The sequence below is a fragment of the Cupressus sempervirens genome, chromosome 3 (genome assembly GCF_028749045.1).
Source record: "Cupressus sempervirens isolate cs-2001-9-10 chromosome 3, ASM2874904v1, whole genome shotgun sequence".
In the NCBI taxonomy this organism is placed as follows: Eukaryota; Viridiplantae; Streptophyta; class Pinopsida; order Cupressales; family Cupressaceae; genus Cupressus; species Cupressus sempervirens.
Genome location: NC_143120.1, coordinates 75,730,027 through 75,743,605, shown reverse-complemented (window position 1 = coordinate 75,743,605; position 13,579 = coordinate 75,730,027). Strand labels below are relative to the sequence as shown.

General features: G+C 34.5%; 1 protein-coding gene across 1 annotated transcript; it reads right to left on the bottom strand.

The window, feature by feature from the left end:
* Window positions 1-1,355: 1,355 nt before the first annotated feature.
* On the bottom strand, window positions 1,356-3,258 carry LOC149564848 (uncharacterized). The gene has a single exon (XM_089818422.1). It carries the CDS (start codon window positions 2,662-2,664, stop codon window positions 1,630-1,632), a length of 1,035 nt encoding a protein of 344 aa, XP_089674548.1. The 5' UTR covers window positions 2,665-3,258; the 3' UTR covers window positions 1,356-1,629.
* Window positions 3,259-13,579: the final 10,321 nt, after the last annotated feature.

Here is a 13,579-nt window from a genome sequence, read left to right as displayed (position 1 = left end):
CTAATTCTCATGCCATAATCTGGAATCTGTTTTATATCCGGTAGAAGCTAAAAATTGAATGAATTGCCACAGTAACAACAATATTTTGCCTTTCAACAACTTATTTGCATTGATATTGAATGGTCAAAAGTGTAAACCATAATGCATGCACGTGAAGCTCTTGCCATAGATAAATACTTATCTAGAAAAAGGTTGGATGAAAGTCTACACTGAAGTGTCAATAGTATCCTAGCTTACGGTCTACAACGATTTCCATTGGAATATCTGATCTCTTCTAAAACATAAACAAAATCAGTTTAATTTACTCCATAAAATTCTAGAGACTTTGAGTCCTCAATGTAATTCTTTCTCTGTTGATAAATCCCTGCTCTCATTTCAACTAGGATATCTATTGAAAAAACTCAGAACAGCTAATATTTTTTTAAAATAAAGAAATATGTCTTAATTTCATTTAAATTATACATTTGAATTCTGATATCAATATTATAATTTAATTTCTTATGAAAATAATCTTCTGCTTATTAATATTTTGACAATAAAATCTTGAGTAATCGGACACCCTATGTTTGCAGGTTGGCTGTGCTCAAGTGTGGTAGGGTTAATACCTACGATGGACAAAACAATATTCTAAAAGAAATCAACTGAGGTAGTTGAACTTCTCCATTGAAAAATGACAGAGATTATGAACTAGGCATTTATTCAACTTCAGTAAAGTTCCAAATTATCTACGGATCTACCATATCCAGAGAACAAGATCTAACATCGACCTCTGATCCTTACAGCTTTCTTTTGTGCTGGCGAAGTTCAGGGATACACTATTTTTCTTGTACATCGGTTTATGTTGATTCTGTAAATGGTTTTTGTGATGTTTTGGATCGAATTCTATGATCTAACATCATCTCAATGTTTTGAATCATCAACATCCTTACATTTCATTTCAGATCAAATTCCATGATTGAGAATATGGATCCTAAGTTATGTTATCTCAGGCAGCGAGAGAAAATAGCAAAAACCCAATGCCCTACTTGATTCAACGTCACTGATTTACATTCACCCCACACTTTGTTCAATCAGCACTATGAAAAGATAGTATTCTTGAACAGATAGGATTCCAGTACTAATGGTTGAACAGGAAACTACATTTCTTATATGTTCAAGATTTCCGGTGAATCGTGATCCAGATTCAAAATCAAAAATTTCCAAGGCATTTGAAAGTTGCCCAGGTGAGCGTTTTTTCAGTAAATATACCTGAAACTGTGTGGCTGCATCCCTCTTTGTGTGCCGTTGACCTAAATGAAAATAATCTTTTCAAAGTTACTGCTCTTACTCAGAACTTCATGACATATTTCATTAAATTTGAAACAAAAGTAAAAGTCAATTGCCAGCTTCAGATGATCAATGTACAAATTTTGTTCAATATACAAGCCAATAGAAGCTAAAAAGAAGTTGGAAATGTAAGAAAACAGCCTGCATTGCAGATCCACTCCAAACTAATGGACAAGAGTACCATCAAAACCAAAACCCAACAAGATAGAAAAACTTGAAAACCCTCCAAAAATAGACCTTTGCCTCTTGTTCCACATTATTGTGGGGAGCAAGGATATTTGTTCTTGGATCCTCTACATTCCTTCATACTTCAGTGGGTTTTATTCTGGTGGATGCCAAATGAGACTGGGAAGGGTTTCTGATATGCTTGGTCGAATCCTTCTTCTGAGGAGAAGAAGAAGAAGAAGAAAAGAGATTGGTCAAACCAAACATTCCTCCTCCTCCTCCTCCTCCTCCTCCTCTGGATGATCCCTTCCCATTCCCATTTCTAATGCAAGAAGGCACATTTACATTCAAAACAGGAGTTACTCTAACATTTGCAGAATAAGACCTTTCTATTCTATACTGAGACTCCCTCTTCCTAAAACTACTGGGACTGCTACAGCTTCTCTCAAGACCCTTTAACACAACCTTACCAGAGGAGGCCCCTTTGTTGCATCTTGAGCCCTTGATAACATTAACAGCCCTCAGGGGCTTGTGCAAAACAGCATCTTCATTGATGGAATCCACAGAATACCTTGGCAATTCCTCCAGATCGGACTGATTTGAAGAAACGGAAAACCTTGCTGATGATGCTGAATCCACATCGGAGTCACGCGGTTGCAACAGCATTGTTGTCTCTGTAGTCACACCAGAATTCATGCACCGGATCCTATCGCTAAAATTTGCCTTCTTTGGTAATTTGGACGCTATCTTTGGAGGAACACTTTTTTGGGTTTGGAGCTTCTTGAGCCCCAAGATCTCCTTCCACGAACATTTGGGCGCCTTTGGGGAAAGATCAGAGGAAACACCATTTGATTTGATTGAACTTCCCTCACACGAATTCTCTCTCTTTTTAGATTTTTCATTGGTGATATAGATTTCAGTGGGTAATATAGATTTTGCATTTCCAGATTGAGAAAACTGAAAAGGAAGAATCTTGCCTTCGGAAAAGAGCACCTCTGCTGGCAGCATTGTAGCCTTGCTTCCCTCGGACAAACCCATACAAAACTCAAACTCCTCGTCCGCCATTGATTCTTTGTTATCTACCTTCTTCCTCCTCTCCACCACCAAATCCAGGTCCGAGAAATCTCTTGAGAAGGAAATCCTGGGGCTCTCTAGCAATTCCGTGCACGCCATCGAATTCTTGAAAAAAAGAGTCTTCGATTCAAATGAAACCCCAAAAAAAAAAATTCTTCAATCGAAATCCAAATGCAACCCAACAATCTCCTAAGCTAAATAGAGACCAAACAACATTCTTTTTATGAAGAGAGAGGAATCTTCTAACTGATTTCTCGTGGGCTTCCTGCGTGTTGGGCAATGATGGGCCAGTGTGGATTTCGCAGCATCGGTCTGCTAAAAGATGAATTCAAACTGACAGTCCTTGCTGTCAGTCTACTAACTATTCAAACCTCTGAAAAAGCTTAATTTATTTTCAAAACCAACGAGAAAAACCCAACAAAGAGTTGCAGAGATGAGATGGGAAGAAAGGGGACATACAATCCCACAACAGATTCAAATGCAGGCATACTTATTCAGATAGAACAGATATATCATCATGACAGAGAAAGACTTGAAAAGCATGTTCTTTTCTATTCCAATTTCCATCAAATTTTCATAAAAATTCCCCACCCAGCTATGATTTTCTCCATTAAAAACTTCAATTTTCTATCAGTTTCTTCGCATGGCAAACTGGGCTACGAAGGTTAAAGATAAGATTTACATGCTGTACATTTCTTGGGAACGGGTATGAAATGTATTATGCTCCAGTTTCCAACATATCTTGAGAGCCAGACGAATGGGAGACCACCACGAAGATTCTACGATGACAGATGAACGGAGTCTAACGTTGACTGAGTTTGACTGGGAGACTATGAGCTGGCGATGTGGACGGGTCACGTGACTTTGCATGTAAAACTGCCTCAATGGCGGCGCCTTTGCATGTGATGGAGTTAAGATGATTGGGCGAGGGGGACTGAACGCTCGGAAATGTGTGTTCAACACTCACTCTTCGACGAGTGGACCCATTTTCACCTCCAATCGGCTGAAATCTTTACCGTATTAAAAATACGTGAATTTGACTTCATTGGGCTGCACCAGAAATGGTACATTGTTTCACGGATGACCGGCACAGTAACGGGAAATTATTTATTTCAAATTGGGTCTGCTGCTCTAGGCAGAGAATTTTCTCCATTGTCGTATAATGCTTTTCTTAGATGATCCCCCAAACCCCAACAAGGAAATGGATAATATAGACACGGAAAACCAGAAATAGCTGAGTCGGAGAGGAGCACGACAAGTATTAAAATCACCGCCAGTTTTCTTACTAATCAGAGTTAAAATCTCAGCGTACTGGTCGCTCTCATGTTTGAAATAGATTTGTTATGTTGTGAACATGGTTTAAGATGATGGATTAAAGCTAATCCTAGTTTGTGTAGGGCACTCGGGAGGGATTAAGGGATCCATTAACATGTGTAGTTGCAGGCTTCTTTATCTCGAGGTGAGGCATGAATATAATTTCATAATGCGGGTGACTCTTAGAATGCCCAGGAAGTAGGATTGTAGATTTTGAGATATTTTATGATTAAGAATATTAAAAATGAGCCATCAAATTAGGAAATCTTGGAAATGCAACTCGTGGATGTGTAGGGATCAATGGTTGAGAGTTATTTAAAGTGTTTGATGTGCATGTTTAATTTTGGGAGGGAGGTGTTTAAATTGTTTGATTAGCATGTTTATTTAATGTATAGGCTATTTGTGGGTACTTTGTTTTTGAATATTTAAAGTTTGTGAGAAAAGTTGTCACTTATCAGTTTGGGCGGAAATTTGTAAATCCAAGTTATCTCACTCCACTTTTAACTCTTGTTTTGATATTTATTAATTGTTATCTCCACTTTTAACTATTCTTTTTTTTTTCTATTTATTTAAAATAATAATTATTGTGATCTAATTTCTATTTATTTAACTTTTGATTTTAAAAATTGAATTATATTTTAATTTTTAAATTATTTTAACTTATTTTTATATTAATTATTTTCTGTTCAATATTATTTTTTAGTTTCTATAATTTATTTACTCAATAGAATATTTATTAAACTATTTTTTTTATTTTTTTAATTAATTTTTCATAACAAATTTTTTGATTGGGATTTTTTTCAATGATTTTATTTTTAAATTTGATAAAATAAATTTAAATAAATAATATTTATTAATCTATTTAGAATATTATAGTAAATATTATGTTATTTAAATTGAAAATTATTAATAATCTATTTTGTTCACATACTTCTAACTATTATTTTTCTTTTCCTGTTTATTTAAAAAATAATTACTTGTGATCTCTATTTATTTAACTTTTGATTTTTTAATTAATTTAGGCTTTAGTTTTTAAGATTTTTTTTTTAAAAATGTATACTAGTTTAGTTTTTTATTTAAATATTGTTTTTTAGTTTCTATAATTTATTTAGTCAATAGAATATTTCTTTAAATATTTTTTTCAATTAGAATAATTTATTTTTTCATTTTTATTTTATTTTTTCTTATTAATTTTTCATAATAGATTTTTTGATGAGATTTTTTTAAATAATTTTTTTTTCATATTTGATAAATTGAATTTGAATAAATAATATGTATTAATCTATATGAAAGATTTTGGTAAATATTATGTTATTTAAAATGAAAATTATTAATAATCTAATTTGCTCACATAAGATTATATTTTTAAAAATAAATTTATTATCAAGCACCTATCGGTCTATTGCTTATCACTGCAAGCACAAAAGCGTGCAACTGCTAGTTATATAGTTTTGAAGTATGACAATTACATGTCTTGATTTCTTTGAGTTGGTTGTGGGTGGTTTTAAATTTACAGCATCTTCAAATTGCAATCTGTGCAAGATTTTATCCTTGATGTGTATTGAAAAAAGGGAAAGAGGAAGGGGGTTTTATAGTCCACGACACTATGCCATATTTTTTGGGTTTACGTATGGTGACAGTGATATGGGAGTTTTTGGGTTTACATATGGTGACAGTGATATGGGACTACCTCGTACTCTTTTTTCAAGAGGCACTTGGCACTACAAATGAGGCAACATACCCTACGTCCCCAGTGAGATTTGAACTTGTGACCTCTCTTTCAAGAGTACAAGTTCTCCACCATTAGGCCAACTCAAGTTGTACAAGATAACAAGATAGTTGAAAAACTTATCCAAAAAATCCAAGATGGTTGAGAGTGTAGACATTCAAAGTTATATTTATTAATTAAAATTATTTAGTTTAATATATCTTATAGTGTTATAGTTAATTTTGATTAATTAGTTATCTACATTGCATTTATCTACTAATTATTTAATTAAATTAAGTTCATTCTCTAAGATGTTTAAATCTAATTTAAATGTATTCCCCTCTATAATGTATTAAATCTAATTTAATACTTTTCCCCTCATGAAATTCCTTTTTAATAAATTATAAATTATTTAAATCCTCCACATTCTAAATTCTTCTAAACGTGATTAAATTTAAATCTAATTTAAGTCAATCTAAACTCAACCTATAAACCTAGTCTACACCCATCACCTCACTTGCTAAACCTACCATTTCCCCTAATCACTCCCTACGATCACTTACAAAGTGATTCCATAACTTTTTAATCCTAATGTGTTGCTCACACATGTGTGAGCGACCCTTCCCAAGGTGGCCAACCATCTTCTTTAACTTCTCCAACTCTCTCCTTGCACCTTTGCCCCTACTAATTTTCCCAAAGTTGCTCACACACCTTAAACCTCTCAAAGTTTAAAATTCCTATTGTTAACTTTTGCATGGCCATCCCATCTAGCCCATGTGTCTCATATGTGGATGCCACATAGATGCCACAGAAAACTTGAAATTTTAAACTTAAACTTATAGAATAACATTTGTAAACTTATATACACCTTTATATACAAAAAAAAAAAAAAAAATTAAACCTAGTTAAACTACATGCTTAATCCCTTTAAAATTCATACCTAAATAGTTAAACTGTAAATGAAAAACTTAAACACTTCAAACATTATACCTTTAGTTAAATTTCATACTTAAAAAACTTAAATTCTAGAAAACATTTGAAACCTCACACACACTCTCCTCAATATTTCTCATTACTTTCTCTCTTGTCACATGAGCTAGATCTCCTCATACTCTCTCGAGCAAGTTTTCTCTACTCAAGTTCTCTCTCTTCTCATTTTCTCTCTCCTCACTTTCTCTCTCATCAATTTTTCTCTCGTCACTCACTCTCCTCAAGTTATCTCTCTCCTTTAATTTGTTCTCTCTCCTCACTTTCCTCAAGCTCTCCACACTCTCTCTCCTCATGTTTTATATCTACCCAATCTCTCTTCTTGTTGGAGTTGTCCTCACTATCTCTCTCCTTGAAATTTTTGTCTCTCCTCACTCACTTTCCTCTCTTGATCCTCATTCTCTCTCCCCTTAATTTGTCTCTCTCCTCGCTCTCTTTTAGATCTCTCTCCTCATGCTATCTCTCATGTTGAATGTTTTCTCTCTCGTACTCACTTTCCTCTCCTCAAGATTTCTTCCTAGACTCGTTCTATCTTCAATTTCTCTCTCATTACTTTTCGTCCAAACTTATGTATTACCTTTCCAAGTACACTTTCTCAATCACTTAGGTTACTCTCTCTCTCTCTCTCTCTCTCTCTCTCTCTCTCTCTCTCTCTCTCTCTCTCTCTCTCTCTCTCTCTCTCTCTCTCTCCTTACTATTATTTTTATTTAGGTTTTAATCATGCAAATGTAAAAATTTATGCTTTTAAATATTCTTGCCTTAAGGGGATATCTATGTTTTATTTAAACATGTTAAATTAATAAATTATGATTTAAATTTGTCTTAGGGAGACATGTTTAATTTGTTGGCCAAGTAAATTCAAGTTTCTAATATTTTTAAGTTTAGATCATGTTTAATTTTAGATGATTTAAACATATCTGCCTTGAAGGATGTAACTTTTACACATTGTATATATGTGCATGTATTAGGTTTAATAATTTTACCAAATGCTAATTTTATATCTATTTGTGTGTGTGCGCTTGCAATGTTTATCTAATATATTATCATCTACTTATTACATACTACATATCATGGCATCCAATGGTTCAGAGCCCACTGTAGAGGCTTCTAATGGTCAAGTATCACACACTTCATGTAAGGGTACTCCCTAGAGTAGGAAGACCAGTAGACAGGATGTTCGCATGATATTGTATAGTGCTCTAGCTAGGCTAGAGAAAATATTGCAAAATGTCAATGTCCTCCCTAATAGGGAGAGACAATCTTCTTTCAGCATTAAAATTATTTGTGTGATTGAAAAGAATAAAACATACAACCCTTGTGATGATGCATCCATTAAGACATTTTACCAAATCTTAGCTTACACAGTAACGAGATCAATGAGATATAGCATTGTAGGTGTAGATGTTTTGACCCATATAGTTAAGAGCACATTATTCCCATATTACTTAGATAGGTGTGTAGTGAGAGCCTATCTAGTGACAAAGTGTCACTATTCTCTAGTTTCCCCATTCATATATCCTAGATGGTTGGCAGTACATCATATGTGACCACAAAAGGATAAGGTACCCCTTTATTTCAACAAATAGTTATATGTAGAATTGTATTTGGGTTATGATGTAGATTACGTAGACTATATGTGATGCAGACCAAGGGAAGGGTCAATTTATGATAAGTTCATATCACCTGACCTAACACTGTTGGAATTACAAGTGGGAAGAGAGTAAACTTTTGGGGGGGTGAATCAAGAGTTTAAACTTGGACCCATAAAACTTTCACCATTCATACATCACATGCATTAATATACTAAAATAACATATAAAGCACATGCATCAATTATGTAAACATGTAATCAAACACACACATAACACCAGATATGATTACCCAGAAACCCTCCAAGTGAGAAGGTAAAATTGGGGTGGGGATGACACCCACAAATCTTCACTACTGATACCTTAGATCGTGAAGATTTGTATCAGTAGTGTGCACAAATCTACAGCTGAGATTCATCCATTTTGTCACTTAAACCTTCCCATTTTCTAATTGGCTACATGTAATTGCAAAGGGAATCTACATATAGATTCGTCCTTATCTCCAAAAGATTGTAATCTATCCTTAAGTCAGCTTGAAAATGGTTTACATAGTTGTTTGTGTCATTACAAACAAATATGTCCAAACTATGTCACTCGGCATATGAAGTCACTAATGCTCGGCATGCACTATATTTTTGCTTCTGACTCGCCACTTGCATTACTCAGCATCCAATTTTTACTCGAATCCTAAATCATTCGGCATGGTCTATCTACTTGGCACCTGAGTGACTCAACACTCATTGCAACTCGGCATGGTCTAATATTTACAAGTTGTGCTTGGCATGTATTACGAGTTCGGCATGAACTAAGTAAATGGTTTAAGTGTGTTGACATTCACTTGTCAAAACCAATCTGAGGTCAAAAATCTCCCCCTTTGATATGAGTGTCAAAAACACTTAAATATACAATATTCTACTTAACTTCTTGAGCATAACATATCCATGACTTGGCTTATATACAAAACTTCAAAATTTCAAAATTCTGCAATAACCTATATACCTTAAAATTGATAAATCCCCATGAGTTAATATGTCTAATCTGTATCCAAAATTTGTGCTCTTCTTTTGACTTCAATGTATTGTATCTAATACTCTTTCATCTAATATGCTTTGTCGTAGTTGATATATGAATCTATTTACTGCTTTCCTCAAAAATGTGTCTCCAAAAAATGTATATATGTATCACCCCAATGATATAATTGTACTAACTAGAATCCCCCTTTGTTATTTCTTCCTTTCTTTTATTCTCTTCTCCCCCTTTGTTCGTGCTCCCTTGTATTGTATCTCCCCCATGCTTTATTTTTCTTTGTTTCTAGCTCCCATTTTTCTTTATTCTCCACTAGTACTCTTTATTTATTTATTCTCCCCTTTTTTAATACTTATGTCAAATGGGCTATACACGTATAGTGTGTTTGTCCAAAAAAAATTTGTGGACTTCCATTATGATTTTAAGAGTTGCATCCTAGTTGTCACATGCAGCATCCAATGACTTGATTTGGATAGCAAGCTCGGTAGCAAGGTGCATTAGGCCATCTAGAGTAGAAAGATTGGGATCTTTCTCCAATAGATTCTTTGCATAAACTCGTTCCTTGTGCAGTACCTCCATGTGTGGGGTAAGGGATGCCTGTATACATGTCAATTTGGCTCTTATGCTAGCCTCTAATACTATTAACACAGCTAATTAACTTTGTGATTGAAGCAATGTATGAAAATGCTTATCACTCTAAGAAGGGTTTTGAAGGTAACATTGTACCTAATATGTTAAGATTTCTCTCTAGGCTCAGAATATGATGTCTGGTCTCTTGGGTGAAGAGTATAGAGTCACACAATTTGGTGTACAATGAGAATATATTCTCAAGTACCTTCTTCACATCCTCAACCTTTGTTGCCAATGCAAATTGAATGAGTCCTATATCACTAGATATCTTTTCATTTACCTTGCTCTAGAATTTCTTTTTAGATGATTCTAATAGTTTAGCACTAGTGTCAATGTCTTCATTATTGACCTTTTCTACTATATCTTATAGTTGTTCTAGTAGTGGCTTGGTCTCTTCAGGAGTTCGTAGACTAAATGCATCTAAAAAGATGTCTTTAATGTCTTGAAGAGCTTGCTTCTACCTATGTTCTCTCCTAAGCATTTCTTGATGCTTTTTATTCTCTAAGGCTTGTTGCAAAATGTCTATTTGATCTAATGTCATTGTATCATAATCAAACTTAGGTATAACTATCTCTTCATCAAGATTGATATCTCCATAGTGAATTACTTTTTCAACTTTTGAAGAGCTAGAGCTTGGCACTAAGATTTTCAATGGTATAGGTTTCGTGCTAGGCTTTTGAAGAACTTTTGTAGGAGAAGTGCTAGATGTTGGTAGAGTTACCAATGCTTGGATGGCTTCTTGCTCCTTTACCTTAGGTGTTTTCTCACTCTCTTCAAATTTTCTCTTATCTATCATAATGACTTGAATAGGACCTGGTCCTTATGCTTCAGGTACACAAGAATCTATATGTCCTGCTTCCTGTTGTCTAGTAGTAGTGTCTTTCTCTTCTTATGTAGTCTACTTTTGCACAATTTTGTCAATTTAAAAAAATTTATCAACCTTAGTAGATGTATCTACTGTTGTTTGAGTCAAAGGTTGTACTTGAGTAACTAAAGGGTTGACAGAAGGTGGTTCTTGTGGATTCACCTTATCCCTTGTGACATCAGTTATTGCTTTTTGGAGTTCATCTATACTGACCAAAAATGGATTTTCACATAGCTTAGCTTGCAGTTTAGATTAGTCCAATATCTTTTTCAAGTCTTCTATGGTTAGGGGATTGATGTTCTAAGCTAAAAGATCAGAGACATCCTTTACAATAATGGTTTCAGTAAACTTGACTGTGTCATGTGGGGGATTGACACTCAACACCTGTGTGTCTTGCACACTCTGTTTGTCTTGCTACTATTTAGTTATTACCTTGTCATCGGTTTGCTTTTTAGTATCATCTTTCTTATCATCACTTTCCTTGTCATCATATTTGTCATCTTCATCTTTATCATCATCTTTACCCTCAAAAGGGTCAACTTCTCATTTTACAATAGTCAACCCATAAATAAGTTTCAATATTTGGGTAGATTTCTTGACCACATCTTCAATATTGTTTTGAAGAATGCTGAAGGCTCTATACTTAAGTGTAAACCTAACAACATATCTCTTAACAGCCTTAGCAATATGTCCCTTTGTTAGCTTTGGCATCACTTGAGCTAATGATGTTTCTCTTATTTGTTTCTCCAAATTTAAACAGTAATGCCACTTTTGCTCAACAATATCATATAAACTTTTTGGTATTGTGTTAGCAAACTCTAGTGGATTATTCTTAAATTTTGACATCATGGCATACAATGCCTCTTCCATTTGATTATTTTCTTCTTTCCCAAGTTTCTCAAAGTCAATATGCTTTAAACCAGATAAATCTACATTATTCTTGATATTTTCACACATATTTTAAATATCAGAGAGTGGATTGTGACTTACCACTTTGAATTGGCTTATATCATCTGATTCAATCCTTTCTTCATTTGTATTAGGTTGTGCAACATACTTTCTTCTTCATTTATTTTGAACTTAGCCACCTTGCTCTGTTTTCTTAGATTTCTCCTTGGCCTTCTATGTTGTGGCTCGTGTGCTTGCTCTAGTGGTAGATGCTATTGGCTTGGTTAGGCTTGTTTTAATAGTTTTCTTTGCCTTAGCCACTTGCTATGTCTTAGCCTTTCTCTTCTTTGGCTCGGCATGTGTTGGTGCTTCCTCAACTTCTTCTCCCTTGGCACCTTTTGTTTCTTCCTCTTCCTTATACTCTCCTATGCCTTGAGTCAATGCAAGAGGTTCTTGAGTTTTCTCTTGTTCTTCCTCTTCATCCTCTTCATCTCCTCCCTCTTCTTCCTCATCTGCACCCTCACAAAATTTAGCCTTTAGTTTCTTTTCTAGCTTATCTTTCTTCTTAAGTGTAGAGGCAATTTTCAACTCCATGGTGATCTTTGATTTTACCATTTCATAGTTGCCAAATATCTTTTTCACTTTTGTCTACTTCCTCTGCTAGCAATGTTGTAATGGTTGTTGAGGCTTCATCAACATTAATCTCATACCCCAGTGGTCTTAACCATCTGACCCTTGGTGTGGTAGCTTGTACAAAGGTGTAATCAGCATCAACCAGAAAACATATGTCATTATAATGTTGCTCAACCAATGAAACAGGTATCCTCATTCTTTCCTTTATTGATTTCTTATAATCTTCAAAGTAGCTTGTCATCAATGTCTCAAAGTTTTCTTCCATATGTTCAATATACTCATTGATCTGTACTACAATTGACCTATTGGTCTTCCATCCAACTGTACCAAAAGAGAGAAATGCATTCTACACATAAAAGAATATACAAACTAGAATTGAACCAAATTTACATTGAGCACTTTTTGTCTTCTTGATTGCTCCAAGATTTTCCATCAGTTGTTGTAACTATAGCTCAGCCAGATCATAAGTATGATCTTTCTTTACAATTTTGTAGCCAACATCCATAGCAATACAGGGTACACTATTCAATCTACTAGATTGATAGAATTAATGAGAGATTACCCTAACAACAAAGTTTAGCACTAGATCAGTGATAGTATTTATAGTTATACCTCTCTTATTCCATTTTGCTCCAGTTTTTTTCTCTATTACTTCTTTGGAATCACTCCTTAGAGTCTTGGGCTAATCTAGTGTTCAGTAGCCTGTAACCCTATGAATTTGAAATGATGAATAATGAGTAGGAATCAATCATATACCCTTCAAAAACCTTGCATTAAATGTTTAGTTCTTATACAGCCGTAAGCTCAACATCAACCATTTTCATATTCACTCAACATCTATTTCCATCACTCAACAACTACTACAAGCTCAACATCAACTAGCTTGCTTGCCAGCTTGGCATCAACTAGCATTCCACTCAGCATACATATGAAACTTGTCATGCTTGGAAATTACATGAAAATCTAGATTTAACTTGAGTTTTCAACAACATCTTGCATCTTTACTCATGCTAATGTAGTCATTTTAGTACTATCTCCTTTTCGAACTGATGTATGATATAACACTTGAATATCAGTCCCACATACCTCTCGGTTGCCTAGTTTGATGAGGTGTGATCACCTAACCCATTGGGTGAAGTGATCCCTTCTCCATTTGATGTGTTACAATCATCCTTCTTTTTCCATGTCTTGTTCATCTCATCTCTGATGTGTTTAACATCTGTCTTTCCTTTACCTTTATCAAACTCACAACTTGGTGCCTTTGACCTAGTTGGACAATGTTTACTGATGTGATCAGTCTTCAAATAGCTAAAACATGTAGTTTGAATCAACCACCTTTTTTAGTTGCCACTAAAGTGTGTCCTAATATAGTTT